The 27,990-nt window shown below is 43.1% G+C and overlaps 2 protein-coding genes across 8 annotated transcripts; one reads left to right on the forward strand and one right to left on the reverse strand.

Moving 5' to 3' along the window:
• Positions 1–59: 59 nt before the first annotated feature.
• On the reverse strand, positions 60–20,676 carry AKTIP (AKT interacting protein). 7 transcript variants are annotated; one of them, XM_079988912.1, is made up of 12 exons: positions 20,506–20,676; positions 19,054–19,303; positions 12,755–12,872; positions 11,967–12,172; positions 8,961–9,025; positions 8,777–8,877; positions 5,895–5,983; positions 5,699–5,797; positions 4,863–4,970; positions 3,233–3,293; positions 1,965–2,126; positions 60–1,142 (listed from the first exon to the last, which is right to left on the reverse strand). In XM_079988912.1, the coding sequence occupies exons 3-11, from the start codon at positions 12,794–12,796 to the stop codon at positions 1,980–1,982; spliced, it is 918 nt and encodes a 305-aa protein (XP_079845038.1). In that variant the 5' UTR covers positions 12,797–12,872; positions 19,054–19,303; positions 20,506–20,676; the 3' UTR covers positions 60–1,142; positions 1,965–1,979. The 7 variants fall into 7 exon arrangements, with proteins under 7 accessions (XP_079845038.1, XP_079845035.1, XP_079845036.1 ...); XM_079988909.1 differs by lacking the exon at positions 19,054–19,303 and having other exon boundaries at positions 20,506–20,674; XM_079988910.1 differs by lacking the exon at positions 19,054–19,303 and having other exon boundaries at positions 60–1,145; positions 20,506–20,674.
• Positions 20,413–27,951, forward strand: LOC307223115 (uncharacterized protein). Its single transcript, XM_079988974.1, has 2 exons — positions 20,413–20,454; positions 26,924–27,951. Exon 2 carries the CDS (start codon positions 26,937–26,939, stop codon positions 27,321–27,323), a length of 387 nt encoding a protein of 128 aa, XP_079845100.1. The 5' UTR covers positions 20,413–20,454; positions 26,924–26,936; the 3' UTR covers positions 27,324–27,951.
• Positions 27,952–27,990: the final 39 nt, after the last annotated feature.

Consider the following 27,990-nt stretch of genomic DNA (forward strand, 5'->3'; position numbering starts at 1 on the left):
GTTTAATTGTGAAGTTGATGAACTGAAATGTTTCCAAGGAACAAGAGTGACAAGACACATTTTACCATGATTGGTCTTTTATTTTAAGATGCCACTATTAACACATTAGTCATGTCAGTCTCCAACCTAGCTCTCCTTACAGATTTTATTAAATCAACAAATGTGCACAATGAAGAGCACAGATTTTTCTTCTAGTGGTAAAAAGCTCAATGCTCTACAGTCCTGACTAATGTGCAAATTAAGGCTGCCTCTAACATTACTTTGACACATCTTAAGGCCACTGGTATAAGATGCCTGCAAACCGCATGAAGAAAAGGGTTATACATATATTTTCTTGAAAATCCTTTGAGATTTGCTAGTTGCATCCATTTAACTTTTCTACTATATGATGCTTACAGGCAATTGGGTTGTAGGTCTAAAGATTGTTGAACAAGTTATGTTATAAGCAGCCTGTAGTGACAATATCTATTTGGGGGAGGAAGGAAAATTAGATACACATCATACATGCCAATCTCAGCCTCACTGCCCCTAAAAGGGCTAGAAGGAATCAGAACCAACTATTTACAAATTCCATATCCTAATGTATTTACAATAGAAACCAATGCATTTAAAAGTTTTAAATATAGTATTTTACTCTGCTATATTAGTTTACATAAACACAGATTACCTCTGGAAAGTATTTTTCCCACCTGCTCTTTACATTTTAAAAAAACCTACCCCTGGAAGGAAAATTTTAAAAGCTTTTAAAAGTAACCCAATCAAGAGCCTCATATTAGGCCCCTGAGGCTTTCGTTACCCACCAGGGTGGACTTCACTAACTGGAGTCCAGCCTTGTTAAGAGCGACTTCCAACCTGCAGTTAAAACATATGTAAAATACGAAGAGTCTGAGCAATCCCATTGAGCAGATTTACTTGAGTCATTGCTACCATTTAACTCTTTACTAATCCAAGTCAAGAAGGAAAGCCGCTGTTTGGCTCTCCATTACATTCCCTCTTCCTGCAGAAAGTGTTGAGTGCTTCGTCATTCACAGGAACTAAGTAGGTAGAGTCTTTTCCTCTTTGCTGAAAGGCTGAACCGAGCCAGGCTTCACCCATGACAGGCCAGACACCTGCATGCTTTTGCACTGTTGATCCTCTGCCTTCTTCTAGGAAGATGAAAGAGTGCCATTAAGATGAACTCAGTACTCTCAATTCAACATGAATGCCATTGTTTTGCAAGGGCTGCTTCACATCAGCCATACTTGAAAAGAAACCCCACACACACAACTGTACATGCGCAATTCTGTTTCCTCATGCACCATGTTGCTGCTTCTAAAAAATATCTTGAGGGTGGGTTGGTTCAAAGGGGGCAGGGAGGGAGGGAGGCATACTTCGGCAAGAATCCCCATTCCCAGCATGTTGGCTTTGCCAGTATGTACAGGTCATGGGAATATGCCCAAGCTGGCTGGCTTAGGTGAGTTCAGGACGTGTCTTCCTACAAAAGCAACAGGTAGGTAAGTCTCTAAAAACAGAGACCCTTTCCCTCCTAGGCAAACCACACATCTTGGAGGGAGATGTTTGCAAGAGCATGTGATGAAAAATGTTAAGGCTTTGACTTAAAAGTAGCAGCATTCTGCAAACTTCCTTTGCTGCCACAGGAACAGCGGAGACTGAGCCCCACCTTCTCTCAAGTACATGTGAGCCACAGAGGAAGCAGCGGCAAACTGCTTCAATAGTTATTTCTCCCCCCCCCCTCCGCTGTTTTGATGGTATGTTATTTTCATTGAATAGGGTTGGACATTGTCCAGGCCTATCATTGACCCTCCTTTGGGAGGAGCCTCAATCAGCTTCAGAGCAAGAAAAATGCTTTTAAATAAAGTAAGTAAAAATGTAGAAGTGTGACAAACTCCCTACAGATTTCACATATCAAAAAAATCCACATGCACCTCAAACACTGCCAGGAAGAGGGCAGTCTGGGCTCTTACCTGAACATGGTCTGATTATAATATGTGCATCCACCAGTCTGAATGGGTAAGTGAGTAGGGTCCAGCCTTTGAGGGTGGAAGCAGCTCTGCTGAAGGCTTTGGGAAATAAGACCTTCCCAGCCCCAGAGAGAATTCCAGAACTCTAAAGACATACATGTAACCCTAGCAATGATAAACATGAATGTTAATAACTTGACTGGTGGATGAGCCTATTTAAGAAGATGGGGTGGTGGCAGTATGGAGAGAAACTTTAGTCCAGATAAACTTCTGAATTCTAACCAGCAGAAAGGCTTCTAGGTGCAGAAGGTAGCAGAAAATGTGTTTTTTAAAAAACTCAGCATAGTACCCTTAACCAGGGTTATTTTTCTAGAAAAAGAGGTGCCGGAAGTCACCATGAAAACCTCCCTTGTTCTCTTGAAATTGTGCCCACCTGAGGGGGGCTGGAACTGAGCTTTGGTGGGTTCTGACTGAAAAAAAGCCCTGCCTTTATCGCAATAAACTTTGACATGCCAACTTCCTACTTTAAGGAGGATGTTTGTTTTTAAAAAGCTTGTTGATTTCTTCCTCCTTCAGTCACTTCTACCTTACCCTATGAGATTAGCCAGCTAAGTACCGATCCCAGGAGTTACGGGGCCCTTGAGCAAGAGGCTCCTCGAGACTCCTTCCTCACCACTTCTGTTGCCACTTGCCTCTCTAAATCACCACCATATCCAAGAGAGATGAAATAGTAAAGGCTTGTGGAGCTTACTGCACTCTTCCCCTAACCGCTTGCTCACACAGAAGGAGCATGTGAAAAAGCCAGCAACAGCAAAGAGAACCAATAGGACAAGAAGACTAGGAGCTGGCAGGGGGCCTCTTTGAGGAACATGGGTCTTGGCAGTCACCCAACAATGCCAACCACCAACAGTGAGCCAAGCCACCCTGAAGAAAGTCCTCTGGGCAAAGGAGGCATGTGGGAGGATTAAGCTCCTCCTGGAGGAAAACTCAAAACATGTCTAAAATGTTGCCACCCCCCCCCCAGCCTGCCAGCTAAACACAATTACCACTTCCCTCCCAAGTGCAGGATGTACTTTGTAGGGCCAGCACAACCGGATTTACAAGACACAACTAACTCTTTAGGACTACAATACTGCCAACGTACGCCTGAGATGAGGTTTTATAGAAACATTTCATTTGCATAGAACTTTTATCGGTTGTGCTTCATAGCAAATCAGTGTCTTTGTTTTCAAATCCAACTACTTGGAGCAAGCTCAATCCCTCTTACGTACCTTCTGGGTCAACATCTTCTCTCTAGCTTCATCATGTATAGCTGGATTCCAGGGTGAAAAACTGTTAACACAGAAGAACATAAGCCTGTAACTGGTCTCCAAAATTGAAATAAAATGTCTCCATAGTGTGACAGAAATTTGTTTTAAGAGACATGCAATAAGTCTGAAAGTAGTACAAATGCAAATGGCCACTTTTCCAAGTATATCTATCGGACACCACAAGTATTTGTGCTTACTTACACACTTTGAACAACAAAATTGGCGAAGTAATTATTCACTCTACAGTAGCTTTCCCAGCCTGCTGCCCTCTAGACATTTTGGACTACAACTCCCATACTTCCTGACCACTGACTATGCTGGCTGGGGATGATAGTAGTAGTATTGGTCTAACACCATCTAGGAGGGTACCAGGTTGAGGAATGCTGCTGTACAGATAATCTCGGTAAATTTACTTCAGCTACAAAATGTATTCTATTTATGCTAAGAGGATTAACTTAAAACAGTGTTTGAAGGTTGGGCTGCTGTGACCGTGAAGTCATCCCAGCTGAAAGGTGAAGGGAAAGAGAGAACACAATTTGCAAGCAAGCACAACAAGAGAGTCTGGAATGCATTGCAGGCCCAGCAGCATTGGAGCCAGTGGCAAGGTGAAAGCACATGCAGCCATACAACAGAAGAGGGCAACATGTTGGAATAAAATAAGGTCTTAATTTTATTGATTACAGACGTTGGGCGGTTTGATGTAGGCATTAGGTACGTCTCCCAAGATCAACCAGTCTGTCTGCTGGTTGATGGTAAAACGGTGTTGACTAAGGTTAAGGGTAACCCTGCAACGTGCATCGTATCCAGGCAACCTGCCAATATCACCAATGGACTATGGCCCATCCAATCCTGAGTGGAATATCTGGACATAAAACGACTCGCCGTGCTCCTTTAGGAGGATACCCGTGACGGCAGAGCAGGGGGACTCCCTACCCCCTGCCTACTTGGACAAAGGATCCAATCAAATGCCTCTTCCACCAAGACTATGTGACAATTGCTATGAGGTAGGCAAAACTCGTAGACAGTCCCAATTGCTCTGCAATGAACATTCATCCCTGGCCCCAAATGCATTGACCAATGTAATCCATAGCAAAGTCCAGAAAGGGTATGCCTCCTAAAATTCAGGCAAATCTTACTCCCTGAAAGGGAGGGAGGGGAATCCAGTGCCGACTACTACCTGGGCTCCGGCACAGTCAGCTTTATATGTCCAGGGAGTAGGTAGGAAGGAAAAAGTTCCATCTTGGCTCTGCTCCCAAGCCCTACCCCCTCATAATGCCTGTGATTGGGAATTGGCGCAGCAAGAGGAGGTGGAAGTGCCTTTTCCTGCCATGCCAAAGCCAAGGGAGGATGGGGACATCCTGCCGGGGCCACAGCAGAGTTGCAACAGCCTCTCCCAGTGAGGCATGGCAGGAGCAAGTATTTGTTGCTTACGTGTTGCAGAAGTTAACAGGAGCATATTAACTTTCATTTTTGTGATGCACAAGTAAAGTACCTTAAAAACTTTAGTTGCAGAGGTGTATTGATCTTAAGACTTTATGCTGTTCTGAGAATGCTGTTCTGAGAATTGTACAACTGTAGTACAATTTCCTACCTAATTGCATAGGGATCCTCTATTTTTGGTGGATCAAATAAGTGACTGCTGCATAATTTCACACTGTCAACCACCTTACTCTTGAAAAGTTGAATATCCTTGTCATATCTAAGAGAGAGACCAAGACAAAAAAGAAGGAGACACATTAGATGAAATCAGAACGGTCTATCAATGCATGAAGAACAGAGATTTGTAATCTCCCTTTATCCACAGAGGACAACAGTGCCTTATTTTTACAGAAAGCTTTAATATCAAGAGTTGGACTAACCACAATGCCAAGGCTAAGACAAGAGAAAGGCCCAAATAAAATGCCATTTCCACCCAACTGGCATAATTAGGCTAAACTGTGAGCCTCCTATTCTGCAGCAAGCCTTCTCCAACCTGGTGCCCTCCAAATGTTTTGAACTATAACATTTATTTTCTCCAGCTCTTATCTGTAGTCCAAGCTATCTGCAGGCACTAGGTTGAGGAAAGCTGCCACAGCCAATGCAAAATAGAGAAAGGCCACATACCTACAACCTCCCAGCTATCAACTATCAGGAAAGCACAAAGCTCTTTGCCCAAATGCATGATGTTAGTTACAGGGCAGGACACATTACATCACAAGTGCAGAGGAACAATAAATTGCCATGTACTCACACTACACTAAAACTATCTTCCTATCCAGGCCTCACATATGTGTGCCTAAATGTCAGAAGCCAATTCTAGGAACTTGCAGCTAAAAAACAATTCCTGAACCGATGCATATAGGAAAATCCATGACATTTGGTAATATGCATGTACTTGTGAGAAAACCTGGAGAAGTTCTAGAAAGTTCAACCCTGATAGTAACTCACAGCACAGCAGCCTCAGGATTCAAAGGAATGGTTGTGTCAATCTTGTAGAAGACCCTTCGAGCATACATCAGTATTTGCCATATGTGATTATGGTTTCGCCTTTAGAAGAAGCACAAGAAAGCCACAGCAGCACCTTTAGTGAAGCACCCAGACATAACTTCTGTTCAATATTTGCATTCTAGAGCATCACACTAACCTCCACTTGGCAAATGCTCTTTTCACATCCAGTTCACCTGAGATGGGATCTACTAGCGGGTGGAAGATGGGCAGATCAAAAACCAAGCGCTGAAAGACAAAGGAGACTTTAAAACCAAGCTGATAACCAACCTTACAGATTAGCCGGTGGTCTATTAACCCCTTTGCATGCAGAACTAACCTTCTGCATTAAAAATGCCTCCCTCTTTGGTTAGTGGAGAGATTGTTATGTAGCTCAGCCAACTAACTAGTTACAAACCTAGAACAATATTCTATAACATTTTGATAACATGCAGCATGAAAGGGTGCCTATTCTTATATGCCACCTTTCAAGGTAAAGCCTTCCCAAGGCAGCTTAAAAAGTATACCTGAAGGAGTATACCCCAATCGTTCACTGAGGGGTTCCTCCAAGGGTCTTCTGTTGGTTCCCTCACTGCAAGAAGCAAGGTTACAGGGAACCAGGCAGAGGGCCTTCTCGGTGGTGGCACCCTCCCTGTGGAACACCCTCCCTGCAGATGTCAGGGAAATAAACAACTATAGTGGTACCTTGGGTTACGAGCTTAATTCGTTCCGGAGGTATGTTCTTAACCCGAAACCGTTCTTAACCTGAGGTACCACTTTAGCTAATGGGGCTTCTCACTGCCGCCACATGATTTCTGTTCTCATCCTGAGGTAAAGTTCTTAACCCGAGGTACTACTTCTGGGTTAGCGGAGTCTGTAACCCGAAGTGTTTGTAGTCCGAGTGTTTGTAACCCAAGGTACCACCATATCTGACTTAGAAGACATCTGAAGGCAGCCCTGTATCGGGAAGTTTTTAATGTTTGATATTTTCGTATGTTCTTATATATGTGAGCCACCCAGAGTGGCTGGGGAAATCCAGCCAAATGGGCAGGGTATGAATAATAAAATTATTTATTATTATTAAAAAGGGAAAAAAGCTACATATACATAGCAGGGGAAATGCTGAGTGGAGCTGTAGCCAAGCACAATGCAGGAGATATTTCTACATGTAACTTAAATTCTGCAGTGGTTCCACAACTGCTTTTGATGGCTTCAGCAAATGTGGTAGGTAGCTAGAGAAAAGACAGCTCTGGGCTGGCACTGTATTAATGAATTAAACGACATGAGTGAGCAGGGAGCAGAGGTGTACCTTCAGAGAATGCAAGCCCTCAAAAGGCACAATTCTCCATGAGCACACTGAATTCTTGGTAGCTAAAGAGCCTGCCTCAGCTGCACCTTCTCTCCCCCTCCCCAGTCCCCTGACAAAGCGATCAATCATCTGTGAATGAGCCTGTAATGCTTTACTAAACTAGTTTAATGTTTTGTGTTAAGGTATCACAAGAGGATTTGTATCCTGAAAATAAATGACTATTGCATTGCATTTCCTGGGAAACCAGAACTAATTCTAGTTTGTACATCACTTTTCAGCTACAATTTGTTCTCAATGCAGCTTACAATTATATCCATAGAAAGGGGCAATACAATTAGGAATTGGGGAGGCATGCAACTGCATGGTAGTTGGTCAAAAAACTTTATATTTTAATTTATTGTGGATACCATTTGGTGTCACTTACCTAATCTAAAAGCATTTGCAATAGGCTAAAATGTCCTGCTGGTGGATCATAGGGATGTGGATTGGCTTAGTGGAGGGGTGCGGGGAGCAAGTAACTGAGAATCAGGCTTCTTTTTATTCAGGGAAACCCAGAACACTTAATCCATCTTCATCATCATCATCAACAACTTTCAGAACACTTAATTACAGAACAAAGTGGCGGAAGAGCACAGAGCAACTCAGAAACAGACCGCAATATTTTTTTTAATGCATTAATGCAGTGACACAGTTAAGAGACAAACTTTGTTGACCATGCACACTCCTAGTAGATACCATGTTAAATATTTAAATGCCTTTTAAATTTAAGCACTGTTAATTTCTCTTTAAAGCTTAAAGTAGCCTCTACCGTTAGAAGCTTAGTGCCCACTGTGTTCTGCCAAAAGCTGCTCTGCCCATTGCCATAAAAATGTCCAAGCTTGGCTGACTCTCTTGCCTTTTGAGATCTGCCAGAGCCAACAGAGGTAACTGAAGTTGGTAAACAAGAACGTTCCGCTGTTTGATCCAAGAAGTCTGATTTTAAAAGCAGATCTCCGAAAGCAATAAAAACATAACTGTGCACAGCAGTTGTGGCCAGATCATTTAACTAAGAGAACAAAGCTATGGCAGGCAGATGTTTCTACAGATAACTAAATCTAATAGCTGAATCTGAAACAATCTCACTTGCTAGGAACAGAGACTTGCTACCACCAGAGAAGTAAGAAATTGCCCTCTGCTGACAATAAATGGAAGCTTTAGAGTTGGCGTCATATGAATAGCTAAGAGAACGGTTCAAATCTCTCCTGCCACAAATGCACTAGGTGGCCTTAGGCAAACTATTACAGGGTGAGTCCTTTAAAAGAGGCCTCATGGATACAGAGTACACATGTTCCACAGGGCCTCTTTTAAAAGACTCACACTGCATATGTATTTTATCAGCCACCCCATTATCCTTAAAATATTTTAAACTGATTTTTAAATTGTAACCTTCCCTAAGACCTTATGGTGAATGCAGAATAAAAAAACAAACAAACCCTTAAATAATAATAGCTGTCATCAGCAATATGGAGATATACTGATCTACCTTAAAGGCTGCAATAATAACATATTTGAAGCACTCCTGAATGTTTTAAAAGAGCTCTATAAATACAAAGTATTATGTAAGCCAGAATTGCCAGTTCTGCCATGGTCTAGCTTGCTGAGCAAAGTCCTGTCCTGGAAGAGAAACATCACATGCCCCACAGCCATCTAAGTAATTCCACAAATGATGAACGTTTCAGCCTATTGATACTTACTGGGCAGTCACCATCTGGGTAGTTGTCAGGGATGTAGACTGTAAATTTAAACACACCATCCTGGTACAACCCATGCCTTATGAATATTACTCCAAACCACACTGCAAAAGAAAAAAAGAAAGATGATGAGATGTAAAAAATAAATAGCTTTGCTATAGGAAGAAAAACCCAGATATATACTTACTTAATGCTGATTGGTAAGAAGGTTGCACATAGACACCTGGCAGCTTCTGCTTCACAACCAACGTGCTGTAAAGAAACGTAATCCATCTAGTTAGGTTTAAAGTGGCATACACAAACCCCTACTCAATTAGAGTACACAGTGAATTTCCCCATGATCTTTTTACTTAAACAGCTAAGGATGTTCCTTCCTCACTACCAAAAACGTTCAGAAGCCAGTCAGCCTACCTGCAACAGGAAGACACTGACTTGAAAGCCTCCCCCCTTCCACATGTGCACAGCCAAAGGGCACTCCAATTTATCTAGAGGAGTTGCCTGTGAATCTCAGGACTGGAGGTTTCCCCATTGCCCTGAACCAACAGGCAGTACAAGTCAAGGCTTTACAAGAAGGTTCTTTCTGACATCAGAGAAGCTGAATCAATGCCAGCCACACTCAACTCACTTGCAAGAGCAACAGAAATGCACTTTAAATATCAAACAGGCCTTTGCAAGCTTGTAATAAACCAAAACAGTCAGCCAGCTATTTTATTGGCTTTAGGGACTCACTTGGACAGAGTAAAAGACAGGCACGGAAATGGAAGCAGGCATCAAGACAGAAGCCAGCAATGAGAACAAACCATAAATGCAAGTGTGAGAAGGGGGCACGGCTATGGTTTCTGAAGGCAGGCAATACAGCAACCTTGATGAAGCTAAGCAGGTCTGAATCTGGTCATCATCTGAAAGGGAGACTGGGAATCCCCATATATGCCACATGGAGTTCTATGATAGAATGAAGGCGGGATATAAATGCAACAAAGCAAGCATACTCCATAAGGCTAAAGTCAATCTCTCTTTCCATCACTCAGATACACAAAGAAGCTTCCTAGTGGATGAGGCTTTTGATGTAACTGATGCATTTGGGGAGGGGTATATTGGACAATTTAATTTCTGTCCCTGCAGATTTTATTTGTAAACAAAGTGCATTTGTTTCAATCTGGTTTGATTTTGGTTTAGACTATGTATGTCTCTACCCTGTGACCTTCAAGTAAAGGGTAGATACATAAAACTGCTTTCTAGTCCTGCCTGCAGCGCATTGAATGAAGCTATAGGAACAGAAACAATCAGATAAGGAAAACAGAAGCTTGTCCCTTTGTGCTCTCCTTGACTACTGCAGACAAAGTCCACACATGTTTGGAGGATGACTTTTGATCATTTCCCCCTCCAGTTTCTGGTATACATTACATTACATGACCAGATTACAGTCCTAAGGGAAGAGATCCAAGGCTTCACTTCTGCTGAAAGACAACTGCGAAAACAAGAGTTGTGTTCCCAACACCACAGCTTTAATGAATGGAATTTTACCCAGCCATCCTATGACAGCAAAGCGATGGCCATGGGCGGCATTTTGCCAAGTGTGCCTCAAATAAGCTTTCATCAACAAGCTTTTCAGTAGCTGAAGCATGCAAGCCTGTTTACTTGAACAAAGCCTGCCCAGAGAACAGTAATGAGCCCCATCACCAGCTGTGCCCCCAGCAAAGCCTGAATCACAAAATGATTTAAACTCTGCAAGCTCATAACACTCATTTTCTGTTCCTGGTTCAGTTTCTACAGCCGCATGAGGAAAGCACTCTTGTTTACTAAGCTGGCTTATCTCCCCTTCTAAAGGCAAGCTCACAACTATAGCCACTAGACTTGGTGATTTTTGCAAAGCAGGTCCACATGGGAGCCATACAACTTATGAAAGGGCTCCACACTTTCAGTTGTAAGCCAGCAAGGCAGAAAGCAGCCTTAATCCAACTTGCCCTTTTGCTATGTCCCAGCTTACAACAGACATCTTTACAAGAGCAAAAGCTACTGCAGGATAACAAGAGTTCACACACAGTGGAAGAGAGAATCATATAGTGCTGTCCATCTCATGTATTGAAATACATTGCTATTAACTCCATCTCTTTTTCAACAATTTTGCTAATGAACTACCAGTTATGATGTGCAGCTGGGCCTGATAAAAGGAGACTTTGGTGACATAATACGTATATGTGAGTGCTTTGCACATAGCAACGTATTATTCTCCACTGAGAGGCCCCAAGCGCCAGGAGCAAGTTTTGCACTCCTTGAACTGTGCCCTACTTTGTGGCCTGTTGACTTAGTCCCATACAACTGAATGAGAATCACCCAGGTAAATCCTATGTGGCATAGTGTCACCTCTTCATTTGCCTAGTCCCACTCCAGATGCCTTGGGCACAAGGGAAAAAGTGTGAAAAAGACTGGATTGGACCTAATGACTTTTTTAAAGCATCTTGCTCTAATAAAGACAACAGGACAAACGGTTCCCCAAACCTTGAAGAATGGAAGGGAATTTGCATTCTATTAAGCCAGCACATTTGGTTACTTTGTGACGATAGACTGCTCTGCCTCCTTTCTTTTAGCAAATGTTTTGTGCCACTGTGGAAGTGGTAATTCTGTATTGATTTGTTTCTGGATGTTTTATGTGATGCCAATAAAAGGTTTGATGATGATGATTTGGTTACTTTGCTTCAGGTGCTCCTTCTGTTTACACAGGCTTTTTCTGACCTATAAGCTCAACCTTTGGCTATTGTGTATCACTACCGTTACTAAGTATATTTACAATGCTTTATGAATGTGTTATTTCACCACCTAGATACTTTGTTTACTGTGCGGTATATTGAGTCTATAAATAACTAGCCTCAAAAGATACTACATATTAACAATTGACCAATTGCAGCTCTGCACACTTTCAAGGAGCATTTGAAAACAAATGTCACATAATTCCAGCTGCTCAAAGAATCCCTCTTCAGCTCCTGCACAGAAGATCAACCCTCAGGAAACTGCCTCACTTCACTTGCCACCGAAGTGAATGCAGCATGCAAAACCAGCTAACACATTGTTTATTTTATACATTGCTTTTTGGCCTCAATAGACTATTATAATGAAAAATAAGCATTGATAAGGAACTCTTCTATAAAACACAAAGCAGTGAATTTCTGAACCGAAAACACACACAGAAACGTACAATTCTGCCAGGAGAGAGTATTCTAGGTAGAAAGGTCCATAGGAGGCATGTGTCCCATTTGTAGACTGCGCTGAAAGGGCGGGTGAAGCAGGCTTGGTCATTGGCACAGCATTTTTGGGGATTGAAGGCAGCTGCTTTTTTTGAGTGGTGCGTGGAGGACTGTTCTTCAGCTCGCCAACCAGAGCCTTTTCTTCTGTTTCAGATCTCTGTTAGAAAATGTAAAACATGGGGGGGGGTGTAATCGTTCCAGTTGTATCCAATTCATATTCACTAACACTCCAGTTCGGGTACTGAACAGAGGACTTAAAAGATATCCTGCCAGTCCAAACAGTTATGATATATCCAATTGCTTAGCTGAATTTGGCAATTATATAAAATTGGCTACTGTCAACTATGGAACTAGCTGAGATCTGGCCACAAGTTAAGTAACACACCCAAGTATGCTTTTAAAATGGTCCACATATATATTTGCCTCACCAGATGATCTGTTTAAGCTACTACCCAAAATCTCTTGTGAACAATCCCCACTTTTGGAGAAAATGTAATCAGAAAGGTCACCCTAAGAAGGCCTGTGATTATAGTTCAACTGAAACATTAAGCTTCCTTTCTAGTGGATCCCATGATGGTAATTTTTAATCCACATCAGGTTTCCGATTAGCATATATTATTTAAAGATCCTTTGGATACTCTTTCAGAATATAATAAAACCCAAGGGGGAGGGGAGAGCGTCATATAGCACACATTTCATCAACTCAAAATGGCCTGCCTTGCAGTCAGCCACACCCCACCTTGCGTGTAGAACTTGTAGACATGCTCCAGAAAGGGTTCATAACGTGTATTCCAAGTAGAGGGTGGTAAATCTGCTATGCCACCCAGACAGCCAGCTTTCTGGGATTAGCTTCTGCCCTAGAAACAAAAAAGTGAAGTTACCAAATCAGTGCCCTGTTGGTCATATTGTGATTCCACCCAAATATTAAGAGACACCCCAAACATGTTATACAACCTAAACCACTTGTCAATAGTCTCTACATACCCTCCCAATTCTCTTTCAAGATTGCAGCATGGTTTCGTGGCCACTGAACAGGTTGTTTTACCTGTGCTATTTTACTGGAGCTGAGCGAGAGGACTAGCATGGTATCTCTCTTTGTGAAGCACACGAGAATATTTTGTTAAAAACGAGTAGGACCTAATCAGGTAACCTCACCTTTGTTTTCACAGACACCACCAAGTATGCCACGGCCCTTCCCAAGCTATCCAAATAAAACCCGTATAACCAAGGGCTTTTTAGCTGCTATCATGAGTCAAACCATCAGCAAAGCTCTGGCAGAGAAATGAACTTCTAGTTGTTTTAGTTGTTGTTGTTGTTGTGTGTGCAATTTCAGCATTCAAGTTATACAATTTTGCTCAGGGTCACCCACATAGTTCGATTCTCAGATAAGTATGAATTTATTGCACTCAGCTGGGCTTCCACAAGGCAGCACAATTGTTTGGCAAGATGACAAAAATGCAGGGGCGGAGCACTTGCAAGGGAAAATCAGAAGCCACAGGAACAGGGGGTGCAGTCTGCCCCCCCTACTTATTTCTGGTTTAAGAACATGGAAGGAGGGAGAGAGGGAGTCAAATTATGTGCAGCAGTCTGGAAAAGCAACACTGGCAGATCAGCTATAGCAGGTGGGGAAGAGTTAAAGACCACCCCCTCTCACAAATGCCCCACATCGCATTATGGTGTGGACTCAGGAACCTCGTGTTTTAACTGCAACATGTAGTCGCACCCTCAGGAAAACAAGCAGTAGAGGCCAAGTAGCATTTTTATTGTCAGTGGGAACAACTCATGTATCATTGCATGAAACTTCTCCCTTAAGAGATTATCATAGTAATCTACTACAGCATACTATGACTCACTGCAACTCAGGCTTCAAAGGAACAGTAAAAGACACAAGTGTCACCTTATTGTACATCTCTTTCTAGTCCCATCTAACAGACCCATGGTTACTTGAAGGGTTTTAGGACAAATTCATTGAACTCATTAGAAAGTGAGAATGGTGTAGATGTTACCACTCTTCTAACTTCCTGAATAGTTAGCATTAGGAAAATGAGATTTCAGCATCTGAATATAGCATGTCCTGCCATTGCTGCATGCTACTCTTCTAGTAATCTTCTGTATCTTTAATTAAGAAGTATACTTAGAAGATAAACCTATTACATCAGCACTTGGAGTTAACATTTCCTGGGTCACAGAGCACAGAGCGGATGAGGCCTCACATGCATGAGCCAAGCTTGCTGGAACTGAGTATTCTTTATGTTGTTTGAGCAAGTTGGCCCACTGTACTTATTGCTGTTGATACACACCCCATGCTGAACTAAAGTTTTGTGTTGATCAACCATTAATGTCATGCTTTCAAGACAGTCACAAAACAACAATGGCAATTTCAGATACCCCCTTTTTAAAATATATGCTATCACTTTAGAATATCCCAGCTGATATACAAATGCGTTTGTATCCCATGAAGCCTTTACTATGGAAAAAACTATATACTTACCACAACAGTTCATACATCTCTAATGAAAACTCCAATATAATTTTGATTTGATCAGCTAATAGGTGTGGAACCCAGTTTCCCCATTTCCCAGGGGAAGCAGCAGCAAGAGCACAGTGCTAATCCTAATCTATATATCAACACCAAGGTGAATTGTTAAAAATGTAAATGCTAAGTTATTCATAACTGATGAGGCATATATACATGTCAATCCTAAAGCTGATCTCTAAACTGAATACAGTATGCCTCTACCAGATACATTACAGAAGGTTTTTGTATGCAAATGCAGAAGAACCAATTTGATCACTTCTCAACAAAATCTTTTGTTTTATAGCCTACTTTTTAAAGGAAAAGCAGCTTGCATCAGGTTTAAAATATACATCCAAACCATAAAAAGCTACTCAAAATGCACAACCAAACATTAACAACAGAATCATTGTGAGTAAAAGGACCACAATAAAATTATCCACATTCCAATAAGCAGGTATTCTCCGATACCATGTTTAAAGCTTGGAAAGTTACACAGGATGCGGTCTCTAGCCTCTTCAGGAATTGAACTCCATAAGTTTAGGACCACCATTGAAAAGGTCCAGTTCAGAGTTTCTGCCAGACTGTTTGCCTTCACTAGCAGACACTGAATGTATATCTCAACATATGAGCAGCAATTAAGGGGTGTAGGCAGTCCTTCAAGTAACCCAGCCTGAGCTGATGGAGGGCTTTAAAGGTCATAACCAGGACTTTGGACTGGGCCCAGAAATACACTGGCAACCAGTGCAACAAATACAAAAATCAGTGTCACACGTTCTGGCCACCTGTCACCCACCAAAAACTAGGCAGTCATATTTGGTACTAGCTGAAGTTTCCAAACTTGAAAAGCGGCCCCACAAAAAGCATGTTAAAGCCATCCAATCTGCATTTAAGAAGGGCAGGGAAAATGGAGGTGAGATCATATAAACAAATTTCTCACACACCTTGTCATGCAAGAGCATTCAACACTACAGGATCTTAAGCAGAGTAGAAATGATGACCACTCCCATACCCTGGATGCTTCCGAAATGGCTGAGAGACCAGATCTCCATGTGCTTTTACATTTTGTAGCCTCATTAGTGCACCCAATTTTGATGCTAAACCTAGTAAGCTAATTGGCTAAATAATATCTCCCTCCCCAAAGGGACAATAGAGTGTTTCAATAGTTTTCCATCACTACATCCTGTTTTATGTGGCTTTATTCAACCACAAAGGCTCTGTGGTTTACAAGATGACCTTAACCACTTCTCCCTTTCTCAAAGCGTTAGAACTCATAGCCATCAAGTGAAACTGAATGTTCAGGCCAGATAAAATAAACTATGCATGGTGTGAAGTACTAACTGTGGAACTCATTCCCACAGGAGGCAACGACAGCCACCAACTTGGATGGTTTTAAAAGAGGATTTGGCAAATTTATAGAGGATAAGGCTATCAATGGCTACTAGCCATGATAGCTTTGCTCAACCTTCTCATGTCAGAAACAGTATGCCTCTGAATATCGGTTGCTGGGAATCACAGGTGGGCAGAGAGCTGTTCCACTCAGGTCCTGCTTGCAGGTTGCCCATAGGCATCAGGTTGGCCACTGTGAGAACAGGATGCTGGTCTAAATGGGCTGTTGACCTGATCCAGCAGGCTCTTCTTAACTACCATCAATCCCAGTCAGCACCATTCCCAGTTAACACAAGTTAGCCAAGAGTATAGCTGACTTCGCATTTCTGCAAAAGAAGGAACGCAGCTTAGGGAAATGATTTTGAGCTCAGAGTTGGCAATCCTCTGCTGGACCTGTTATAAAACAGAAAAGTCTATACAGTAACCTGACTTTAGCATCCACTGCTTTTTCTCAATCCTGGAATAAAGTATACAATACTTCCAAGGGAATCTCAACAAGCCCCAGATATATATGCTGCTCTCAAGCTACTGTCTCATGTTCTATAATATGCAACAAGTTAAACTCAGTAATATAGTCAAAGGAGGTTGACAAGCTCTTGAACACCAGCACTCAACAACTTCCACTTTTATTTCAAGTGTCCTCTTATAGATTGCAGCCCTTAACTCACTCTTTTATGTTCTTAAGCCTCAATGATTTTGAGGGAATTTACAAGAACCCAGTTAGGTCCAAGGATGGAGCAGATTTAGAATAAAAAAAATGGGGGGGGGGGGGAATTCTCACAACCAGTACTTACCAAGAATTTCACAAAACAATCTGTTTTGAAATTTCTATACAGGGTTTAAATCACTACTATCCCCTCAAGAGGCAGAAATTGTTTTGTTTCTGCCACTGGGTGATTAAAACAATACCAAATGAATATCCAGCTGTATCCTCCTCCTTAGGTCTATTAATTGTCCAACCTGTTATCATAGATCTGCACGCATACGCACCCACCCAATACAGCTATAATTCATATAGCTATCTATGCCATATATGAACTACAACTAAAGGAACACCGTATGTGTGCTTCCCATGGCACTAGCTTAAGTTTTAATGCTAAACGAGTGTGTGAAGCAGTTCCTGAACAAATAAATATGGTTACCCAAAAGCGCATATACTAACATACTCTTTCCCTGCATGGACCACACAGCAAATTAACTGTAAAGGTAAAGGTAAAGGTACCCCTGCCCGTACGGGCCAGTCTTGCCAGACTCTAGGGTTGTGCGCTCATCTCACTCTATAGGCTGGGAGCCAGCGCTGTCCGCAGACACTTCCGGGTCACGTGGCCAGCGTGACAAGCTGCATCTGGCGAACCAGCACAGCACACGGAACGCCGTTTACCTTCCCGTTGGTAAGCAGTCCCTATTTATCTACTTGCACTTAGGGGTGCTTTCGAACTGCTAGGTTGGCAGGCGCTGGGACCGAACGACGGGAGCGCACCCCGCCGCGGGGATTCAAACCGCCGACCATGCGATCGGCAAGTCCTAGGCACTGAGGTTTTACCCACAGCGCCACCCACTTTAAACAGACAGCTGAAGGACAAACTCTAGCTAAGAGCACTGTATGTTTCACAGGAGAAGGAAGGGGGACTAACAAGCACACCCAACCATGAAACACCTTAGATTCTGAACAATGCAGTCAGTATTTGCTGTTGTACAGTCTTCATTTCAGAGGGACATAATAGATCCCAAAAAAATTAATAGCAGATTCTCCAGTGTTTTCCCCTCTTTGACCTGTATTCATGATCCACTTCTTTGTACATTTTAGCAAGTTTTATTCATGACCCACACTATGGCTCTCCTTTCCTTTCCTCTGAGTTTATATATACTCTTTGCAAGCCATCTTCAAAGAGGCATGAGCTCACCTTATGAGCATGCAACATAAAAATAGGCTAGTTGAGAAATAGCAACAGGTTAAACTCGTCTGCCAGGTCCATTGAAATGCTGTCACACCTCCCCACCCCAGTGCCTCTTAATAATCTCCTATAGCAACCCTTCTTATATGTCAGATTCTGGACACCTATATTTGCCCACCTAATCGATTTGGTTGCAATATGCAAGGGTATGCACTAAGGCAGATGAACTCCCTACTGATGAAGAGAGGAGCCGAAATAGGTCAGATGAAATGGTGCTGCCTTAACATTTAGTTCAACCATTTCACAGGCAGATAAACCCCAGAGAGCTGAGGGGAGAAAATGAGAAGAGTTCAAAATAAGCAAAAAAACGGTGGGGTGAGAGAGCTTGCAATTAAAAAACCACATACATATTTGAGAGCAGGCTTAGTGGTAGGGATCTCTTTATTTCAACCCAGACTGTCTCACCAATATACTCAACTGACTTAATTTACTTACTGATTGGGTGGTTAAGAACATTAGCTGGAACAAACCAGAGGTCTACCTCATCCAGCACAGCAGCCAGCCAGGTGCTTAAGTGAAGCCCACACAGGTGCACCCTTGATCAGCAAGGAAACAACACAACCTCCCAAGAGGCATTCACAGAGAATTAGCACAGTACTCTTAGGAACAATAGCTCCTTGTGTAAAAGTCACAGAATGGGTGGCAGATACAAAGCAGCACAGAATTTGAAGCTCAAATCTATCTTCACTCACCAGAAGTGAGGTTCTCCAACATAGGCCACATAAATCCAACAACCTAAGTCCCTAACCCAGCTAACTTCCTAGCTACCCTTTCAACATGTTGTCTCTTCATCATTTGGAGAGCATTCCTGTACCGTCATATTACAACCCAGCATTCAACATAGCCCTTTTCCCTACTAACCCCTAAACCAGAAATAAACTCTCCATTTCTCCCTTAAGAGGTGACTCTCCTCACCCTCCAGAAATAACCATTCCCCAGCAATGTTGTTTACACACAACCCCTTTACCTCCAATTCCTTCTCCACCTAAGCCTCACTGGCTGCCAGAAGCAGAGTTTCACATCCCCAGAGGGAGACACTACTATACTTTGCTCAGACCCCTTCTACTCATGAGTCACTCATCCCATTTAACTTTCCAGAAATGCAACACCTTTTGGACCAAAACTCCTCTTGCACCTCTTACCCCACCCCTCCACCTCCATCACCCAGATGATGGATACCTGCTCTTTTGGCTCGCAAGGAAATCCACTGGTCCATCAAGTGCCCTTCACCAACATCTTTTCCAATTCCACAAAAGAGGCACCATTCAGGTACATTTGGCTTCAAACGACTAGCCTCTTTTCACCTTCTTTCCCTTGCTCTGAATATGTCACCTTTTGTTTTGTGCCAACCTCTCATGTCTATAAGCTTTCTTTTGGGGGGGAGGGGGGAGAAGAGATGTAGAAGGTTTCACCAACTGAAGTTCAAATACTACTATTAATAAGAGAAACAGTAACAAGAGGTAAAATTACAAAGTATTGCATTTAAGTTAATTTTCTCTCATTGAGATATAACAAAAAAATTCACCTTGTACTCTAGCATACCACTTTTAAAAGGCAGGCTTGTCACTGTGAGCCAGGATCTTGACAAGCAAACACTTACTCACCTGCTTACCTTTCTTCTATTGTGTTAATTTTAATCAAGCCAAGGAAGCTTCACCTGCTGAGCCACTTGTCAAAATGACCAGCCAAGGCTGCTACCCTGAATGGCCCTGCACCTTTGTACCAGCAGTATGGCAACCAAGTCCTCAACAAATGAAGCTTCCCCTGCCCCCCTCACAGGGAGAGAGAGAGAGAGATGAAAAAGAGCATCACCCACTTTTTAAGAAAAGTGGCTTTGCTCCTGCGAGCCACCAACATGTCAAGGAGAAGTTCAGCAGGTGAAGTTTTATTTTTTAGTTACTCCTTTGCCAGGAAAGGATGGGGGGGGAGAGACTTTGAACTTCTGCTTGTTAAGCCGCTAGCTCAAAAAGCAGAGGAAAGGAAGGGATAACACGGGCGCCTTTGCATATGTGCCTTCCAGCTAGCAGAAGTTCAGCAGGTGAACGTCCGTCCCCCGTCCGCCGCCACACCTAATTTCCAATCCCCTCGCTGGCAATATGGGGGGATGGAGGGGGAAGGCTCTACCTGCTGGACTTCGGCTTGTGAAGGTGTTGCTGGCTCAAAGTGCAGGCGCCAGGCCAGGTGAACCGGGAGGCACCACGGAACCATTTCCCTCCTCCAAGGCAACAGCCCTGCCAGGTGAGACCCGTCATACCTGCCTCGGGAGCCCCAGAACCTCTTGGGCACCCACCTTCTTTCCCCTCCATCCCCACCCCCGTTCGCCGCCCCCTCCCCACTCGGCAGACCTTCAGCTTCGAAGGCGGAAACCTCCCGCGCCCGCCACCGCCCTCGAGCGCAGGCCGGGCTGTCAGCTCGAACAAACGCGTTCCTGAGGGAGGGGAAGGAGGACGGGCGGGGGGAGAGAAATCTGGTCCTCCTCAGCCACCGTCGCAAAGGCCGCACCGGGCAGCGCACATGCGCACTCCTCGCCCTCGCGCCCATCCTTCCACCGACTTCACGGCGGGCGGGCCGCGACTCCAGGTAATGCAATAACTCCCCGCCACGCGCACCCCCTGCCTTCTGCCAGCTCACCGCGATCGGCTCGCCTGCCCCAGCCGCTGTTCCTCCTCCCAGCTTGCACCCATCGGGGCTAGGTACTCATCCTTTTGGCCGCGGATTTCCGGCGGAGGTTGGGCACTCTCATTGGTCCGCCCGCGGGCCAATCAGAGGACAAGCCCCTCCCCGCCATCCTTTTGTGACTACCATAGTAACGCCTCGACGCCCCCTTGTGAGGCGAAGAGGGAAACGTGAAGCCGCCTCGGCCTGTTGCCCGGCGACGCCCAGTGCCTGGATCCGGATTGGACAGCGGACCTGTCCACCTCGAAGGAAGGCGGGCGGGAAAAAGAGGTCGGAGAGTTCAGGATTGACGGTCCGGACAGCCAATTTCTGGACGCAGATTGGTTGGCGGGCGCGGGAGCTACCAATGGGCAAATGCGTGACGGGAGGAGAAAGGCACTCATTGGTGACGCAGGAGAGGGTGGGACTAGGGAGTCGTGAGGCGGGGCCTGAAGTGTAGCCAAAGGGTTTGGTTCTCCTTCGCTATTCTGTTTTTCAGTACAGACTCAAGCGAATGAAAACAGCTAATCGGTTGTTATGAACAGTAGCAGTTATTAATAACAACTGTAGCATTAATCATTAGTATTTGTAATCAACTGTTGCTGATTATATTGCTTGGTGTCTCATTACTTTTAATTAAAGAATTAACATTATTTGTCTGTTGTCTTTTATTGCTTTTGATTAAGTAAATAAATAAATAACATTGCTTATTGTATTCTACTGTTTTTAAATTAAATAATTAACACTGTTATAGTGGCTGTTGTATTGTATTCTTTTTAACTTACTGCAAACTGGTGCTGGAAAGGCCAGTATAAAAATCTTGGCAATAAAACAAAAATGCAAGAATGCAAAGAGTACCATATTCAACCTTTCATTATTTTTAATTATTTGGTACCTGGACTCCTAAGGCAAACCTGTCAGCTAGCAGAGGAAGGAATTGAGGAAAATCCTTGCTTTTCTCCCTGTTCTGAACTCAGCCAAGTGCTCCACACCAAGAGTTCCCAAATTGTGGGCCATGGACCACATGTGGTCCACAAACTTCATGTAGGTGGACCATGAAAAGTCTGCATTAAATATTTGTATTAATTGTATTTTTATTGCTTCTTTTATTTCTTATATTGTATTTTATTGTATTACACATTGTACTCTATGCAAATTGTAGTACAACAAAATACAATATAAGAAACAAAAGTAGCAATAAAAATACAATCAAGAATCAACACAGCACACGGAGTGGCTGTGGCAACCCAATCAGATGGGCAGGGTATAAAAATATTATTACAACAAATGCTACAGCAGGCAGAAATGTAATTAAGTGGTCCATGGGGGAGTTTTGGGAAACCGTTACTCTCAGGGTCCCACAGATTCCACAAGCCAGTCTCACTGATCTTGGATTTTTCTCCTGTTAAAATTGTGTTTATCTCCTGGCTTCAACCACCCTGTGTCATAAAATCTCATTTTACAACCCTTTATTTAAAAATACCCAATAATGGATTATCCTCAGGTTGCTCACAAAAAATTAAAATAATATATATACTATCAAAAATAAAATATAAAACAGTAAGAGCAGCATACAGAATAAAACTTGTCTCATAAAATGGGTAAGTCCAGCTTATTACTATTTATTTTTAAAAGTTGTTTAAAAGCCGTTTGTGGATAAAAAGGTCTTCACCTGGCACTGGGCATGTTTAGCCTGGAGAAGAGGAGGTTAAGGGGTGATATGATAGCCATGTTCAAATATATAAAAGGATGTCACATAGAGGAGGGAGAAAGGTTGTTTTCTGCTGCTCCAGAGAAGCGGACACGGAGCAATGGTTCCAAACTACAAGAAAGTAGATTCCACCTAAACATTAGGAAGAACTTCCTGACAGTAAGAGCTGTTCGACAGTGGAATTTGCTGCCAAGGAGTGTGGTGGAGTCTCCTTCTTTGGAGGTCTTTAAGCAGAGGCTTGACAACCATATGTCAGGAGTGCTCTGATGGTGTTTCCTGCTTGGCAGGGGGTTGGACTCGATGGCCCTTGTGGTCTCTTCCAACTCTATGATTCTATGATTCTATGTATGGCATAGCAGTTCAAGTGCTGGACTAGGCCATGGGAAACCAAGATTCAGATTCCTACTCAGTCAAGAAACTTGCTGTCACAGCCTACCTCACAGGACTGTTGTGAGGATAAAATGAGGAGGAAGAGCTATGTATGCCACCTTGAGCTCCTCGGAGGAAAAATGGTATATCGAGGTGAGCTGCTCTGAGGCGGTAGTTCCCAAGTGGTAATTTCCTCTCCTTCACAACCACCTGCCCCATTCCATCTGATATTCTTGATATACAATGTCTAATAGTTTGTTACTAGCCCTAAACAAATAGTTGTGCTTGCTGTATAATACTGGAGCTTGTATCAGGTTCCCACAAAAGTAGAAATAAGTATCCCACTTAATAAAAGTAAAATAAATGTAACATATTTGTGTTTTGGGGGGAAAGGCATCAAGCACATTTCATCTGCTAAGTATACTGGAATCTGCATAGATTGTTCTCTTCAAGGTGAAATAAGAAGGTTAAGGATAAAATCAGAAGGAATTGACAGTCCAGAACGAATAAGATTGTTGATACCATATTGGAAGTCAGTATGAATGTACAGCAGACCCAGCTGGTTACATCAATGGCACCACATCCATAAGGAAGAATTTCAATAAATGTCATCCAAGGAAGAAAGGAAGGATTTTATTGTTTCACTACAATACGCTTGCAATTTTATTTTCAAATACCATTTGAAAGTACATTTTCTACTCACTTGTCGCCCCCATATGGACAAATGGATACCTAGCAAGGAAAATCTGGACTTGCAGAAAGTACTGTACAATTGTGACGCTTAAGAGATCGGGGAGATTTTCAAACATGAGGGTTAAATGTGTTTGGGTATAAAACATAACTAAACACTATAATACAGGTAGAAGCTGCAGAGATCTTAGGGCAGAGATAAAATTATAGATTTTATTTTGTTTATGCATTCAGCTCCACATTTATCACTTCATGTGTGGCACAAAGACTTTTGGATGTCACCTCTCAAAACAGCAATGTTTGCAATTTCACACATCACAGGGAGCAAAGCTGGGTGCGCCACACAGTGTACACACAACAGGTTGCCTCAGGCAGTCCTTTCTGGAGAGCGTAATTGTGTAATATATTTACTTATTTCTTCTATATACCACCTTCTTCAAGGAGCTCAAAGTGATGCATATAGTCCTCCATGTTCTCCTCATAACATCCCTGTGATGTAGGTTAGGCTGAGAGGCAGTGATTGGCCCATGTTCACCCCAGTAACCTTCATGGCTAAGTAGGGGTTCAAATCCTCATCTCCCAAGTCATACATAGTTCAGCACTCAAACCATCACACAGGTCTGTGCTACACTGACTTACAGGTCACGTTTTTGGCCATTTTGGGGTTGCAATTTTGGCCATTTTCTGGCTTCCTGGCCCATGCATCACAATTGGCTCCTGACCAGTGGGTCAGGTCACTAAAAAATGGACAAGAACGTGACCTGTGAGGTAGGAGTGAAAAAATTAGCCAAAACATGATATGTGGGTCAGGACTTCTTTTTTATTTTTTTTTTAAAAAAGCACAAAGTGACTTGTATATGAGGAGCCAAAAAATAGTGAAAATGTGACCCACAGTTCAAGAGCCAATATATAAACAAAAATACCTCCCATGAGAAATCAAGAATGAGCAAAAACATGGTCTGTGGGTTAGGAATCCAAAAAATAAGCCAAAACATTCGGCAGTCAGAAGGCTCCCCCCCCCCAAAAAAAAATGGGTGGGTCAGGTGTCAGAAATGAACTCTGGTTGAGCAGGGATTTGAAGTCTGGTCTCCCAGGTCCTAGTCCAAAACTCTAAGTACTGGTACACTACGCTGGATCCTTGCTCAGTCCCTTTCCTTCTACTCCTTGCTGGCACACTTCCACCAATGTGGTCCTAACATGCAAATTATTTGGGAAGATAGCAACAAAGCATTGGCTGAGAGCTGTCACAATGGCAGTATACAGCTAGTGAGATGACATGATCCTACCATGGAGTCATAAAACTTCGGTGTGTTGACTATTCAAGAATCTGCACCCAAGGCAAAAGGAGCAGGGTAGGAGTGGGCAGATGTCTGATACCAAAAGAACTGAGATCTAATTTAGACCTTAGTGGGTCAATCTGGTTACAAGTTTCTTGAGTCCCTAGAGCTCATTTGTTATTCCCAAGGGATACTGGACATAGCATCAATAACTCAAAACAAATGAGGACATCTAAGTGCTTGAACTGCTTCCAGGAGACTATCATCTGCTGCCTTTGCTGTTTTAGGGCAAGAAGAAGGTACCAGATCTGCTTTCTGTTCCAGGGCTTGCCTACAGGGTTTAAGACAGCATCAATTTGAGGTGCTCCTATGAATATTTACTTAGCTATGTCAGTGGTGCCTCTAGGGTCATGATTCAACTTAATAATTTGCTTTTAGCAGTGTCTTACCCTATTCAGTGTGAGATAACCAGTGTCATATAACCAACATGCTTAAATCTAATTAATACATGAAGGAGTTAAGACCATAGAGTGAGCTGTCCTGCCAGCCTTAGCTCACCTTGGGATGGACTAAGTACCGTAATCAAGACTTTGTTTCCCTCCAATCTACCTGAGTAGCTCAGCCAATGAAGAGGTTTGAACTGGTCGCTCCAGCTCAGACTTCATGGCTCTTATCAACCATTTTTGAGTTCATATACCAATCATTTAGGAACTTTCATCACTGTAACTAAGCCAAGTTTTATTGCCTGTGCAACTTTTTCTGAATGTTATATGGGAAAGCACATGAATCTGAGAGTTACCAAATGTGTGGTCTTTTTTTCTATGCTAGAGGAAGAGGACTTTGGAAGGAACTTAGAAGGGTGTATTTTAAAGCCAATATTTACACATTTTATTTTGCTGCATCTTTTGAGATTTTAACTCTGATCTTGAGTTCTCTCACCAAAGAGTATTTGCCCCATACTTGGATCTTGACATCCAGGAATTCTCCTTTTATGGCTACTTTATCCTTGCAACCAACATTCAGGTGCTTTGTACTTTGTACTTACTAAATGCGTAATGGGGTTCCCTAGAACGTGCAGGCTAGACATGCCCCCCTAGACAGCAACACATGTGCACTGTAGACGCTGGTAGACCACAGAACCCCCTTTGTGGGGTTGGAAACCCTACTCTATTTCCAGGTGCTTAGGCAGGGTTGCAAGCATAGGCCCCATCTGCACCATACACCTAAAGTGATAGGAAAACACTTTAAGCAGTCAAAAGAATTATGGGAGCTGTATTTTGTTGAGGATGTTGTGAGTTGGTTGGAGGCCCCCATTCCCTCACATAACTGCAATTCTTGTTAAATCACCCTGGGATTTGTAGCGCTGTGAGGTGAATAGATATCTCCTAACAACTTTCAGTGTCCTTAACAAACTACAGCTATAATTATTTTGGGGGAAGGCATGGCTGCTTAAAGTGCTTTCAGTGTATGGTGTGAGTGTGGCAGTAAGGCACAGGAGCGAGGTGGCAACATTGTGCCCAATGGCTTCATGGAAAAGATAGGTGTAATGCGAGCAGGAACTAAAGTAATTTAGAAATGGTTACATGGTGGGAATCAGTTCTAGAAGACACCAGCAGGGAAAGGTAGCCAATTAGATCTGACTAGCTTCACTTTTGCACATAGTTTGGCAGCAGCCCACAGCTAAAGAAAATTTGTTGCTTCTAATCCAGTCTCTGTGGCTCATTTGTCATCTTGCAAATATAACAGACGCTGAAGAGGAATCTAAGAGGGGGAAGGAGAGAGGTGGCATCCTGTAGGTGTTCTAGGAGTTTGTTGTTGGGATAAAGGACAGGGAGGGAAAAATGGGAAGGAGATTGACGGCATTGAGTGTGGTGGAGCTGGAGCAGTGAAGGCTGTAGCAGCTGGTGCTCATTGGAACTGGTGTGGCAGTAGGAATGGAGGCCAATGGTAGGTGGAGCCTGAAAGTCAAAGACAGACAGGGCCTACTAACTCTAGCTTTGTCCCAAGCCTCCTCTCCGCTGAGTTTCACAAGGGAAACTCTGAGACTGAGAAGCAGGAAGCTGACAGCCAGGGGGCTACTGCCCTTGGGCTAGTTGTAAATAAAGAAGTAGGTAGGTGAGAACAAGTTGAAGGCATTCACCTTAATGGACCAGCCACCACTGAGTGAAGGTCATGGACAAGGATGTCTTGGCACATACAAGCAGAGAGATAAGGGAGGCCATGGCCACAGCAAGCTTTAAATACTGTATTATGATTCCATAGAAAGTGAAGCTAGCTCACCCCAGCAAAGTAGTCTGTCCTTATCCATTCAGATCTCCACCTGATGATCAATTTGGTTCCTTTGCAGTTCAGTGAAAAGGATGCTTGACTTTTCTGGAACCAAGTGGAACACACGAGGTGTGGAGCCAGTGATAGTCCACGACATCTTATCCAATGACATTCCAGATCTCAGGGACAGCAACAGTTTGGAGATTGCTGCTATGATGCATGGGACAAAAGACGATGAGGATCTGCTGAACAGTGCTTCTGAGCTGTGTCTAGAACAGAACATGGAACAGACAGATGTTCTGGTAAAGCTACATGTAGAAGAGTGGAAGGGCTATGACACACTAGCCAGCAATGAAGCAGAAGCATGTGGCACAACAGAGAAACCAACAGAGCAGGAAATTAAGAAGAAAGAACCTGATGATACCTGTGTGGGTGATGAAGAAGAAAAGAGTCATTCTGGACCAGCAGGAGAAGACTGAGAGAGTGCTGCTTTCCATAAAGACAAAGCCTTCACTGAAGGAAGCATTGATCCAGGCTCTGACAAAAGAGATTTTGCACAGATGTGAAGTTGCTCTGGCTCTTGTGGAGCTGCTGCTGACTAGGAATGGACAACTAACTTCCTTCAAAGCCTGGAAGTGCCAGGTTGGTTAGTCAGCCACATATTCTCTTGCAGGGTGGAACCTGGGGTGAATCTTTGGCCCACTTAATATCTATGGCTGGATACACACCATACATTTAAAGCACGTGACTTTGCCCAAAGAATCCTGGGTACTGCAATTTGTTAAGGGAGCTGGGAATTCTTTGATTCTTTGGGGGAAATAGTGTGCTTTGAAATGTGTGGTGTGTACACAATTTCTGTTTCTTCTGCATTACATGGGCTCATACATTTCCCATTGCCAAGTCTGGAAGTGTGTATCAGTTGTCTTTCACTGGTCCTGAATTTCTTCCATTTCACAGAACCTCTGGAAAGATTTCATATTTATTAAAAGTATTTTTCCAAAAAGGACACTCAAAGCAGTTGACGACAAAATGAAAACTCAAAAGCTTACTAAAAGTTAGGCCATTAATATTCTTGGGTTATTTTATTCATTTATTCAGTGGTATGCATATTGGAATACCAATGTGGCATACCAATACCACAGACGC

The sequence above is a fragment of the Podarcis cretensis genome, assembly GCF_951804945.1.
Source record: "Podarcis cretensis genome assembly, chromosome: 8".
Lineage (NCBI taxonomy): Eukaryota > Metazoa > Chordata > Lepidosauria > Squamata > Lacertidae > Podarcis > Podarcis cretensis.

What these genes read in the sequence shown, in the direction of transcription:
- AKTIP (XM_079988912.1), bottom strand. Translation starts at nt 12,796, where the DNA reads ATGAACCCTTTCTGGAGCATGTCTACAAGTTCTACACGCAAG. An exon ending in ACCCAGATGGTGACTGCCCA is followed by an intron (nt 5,984 to 8,776) that starts GTAAGTATCAAT and finishes TTTGTCTTTCAG; the next exon opens with CGCTTGGTTTTTGATCTGCC. An exon ending in AGAGCATTTGCCAAGTGGAG is followed by an intron (nt 5,798 to 5,894) that starts GTTAGTGTGATG and finishes CTTCTTCTAAAG; the next exon opens with GCGAAACCATAATCACATAT.
- LOC307223115 (XM_079988974.1), top strand. Translation starts at nt 26,937, where the DNA reads ATGCTTGACTTTTCTGGAACCAAGTGGAACACACGAGGTGTGGAGCCA.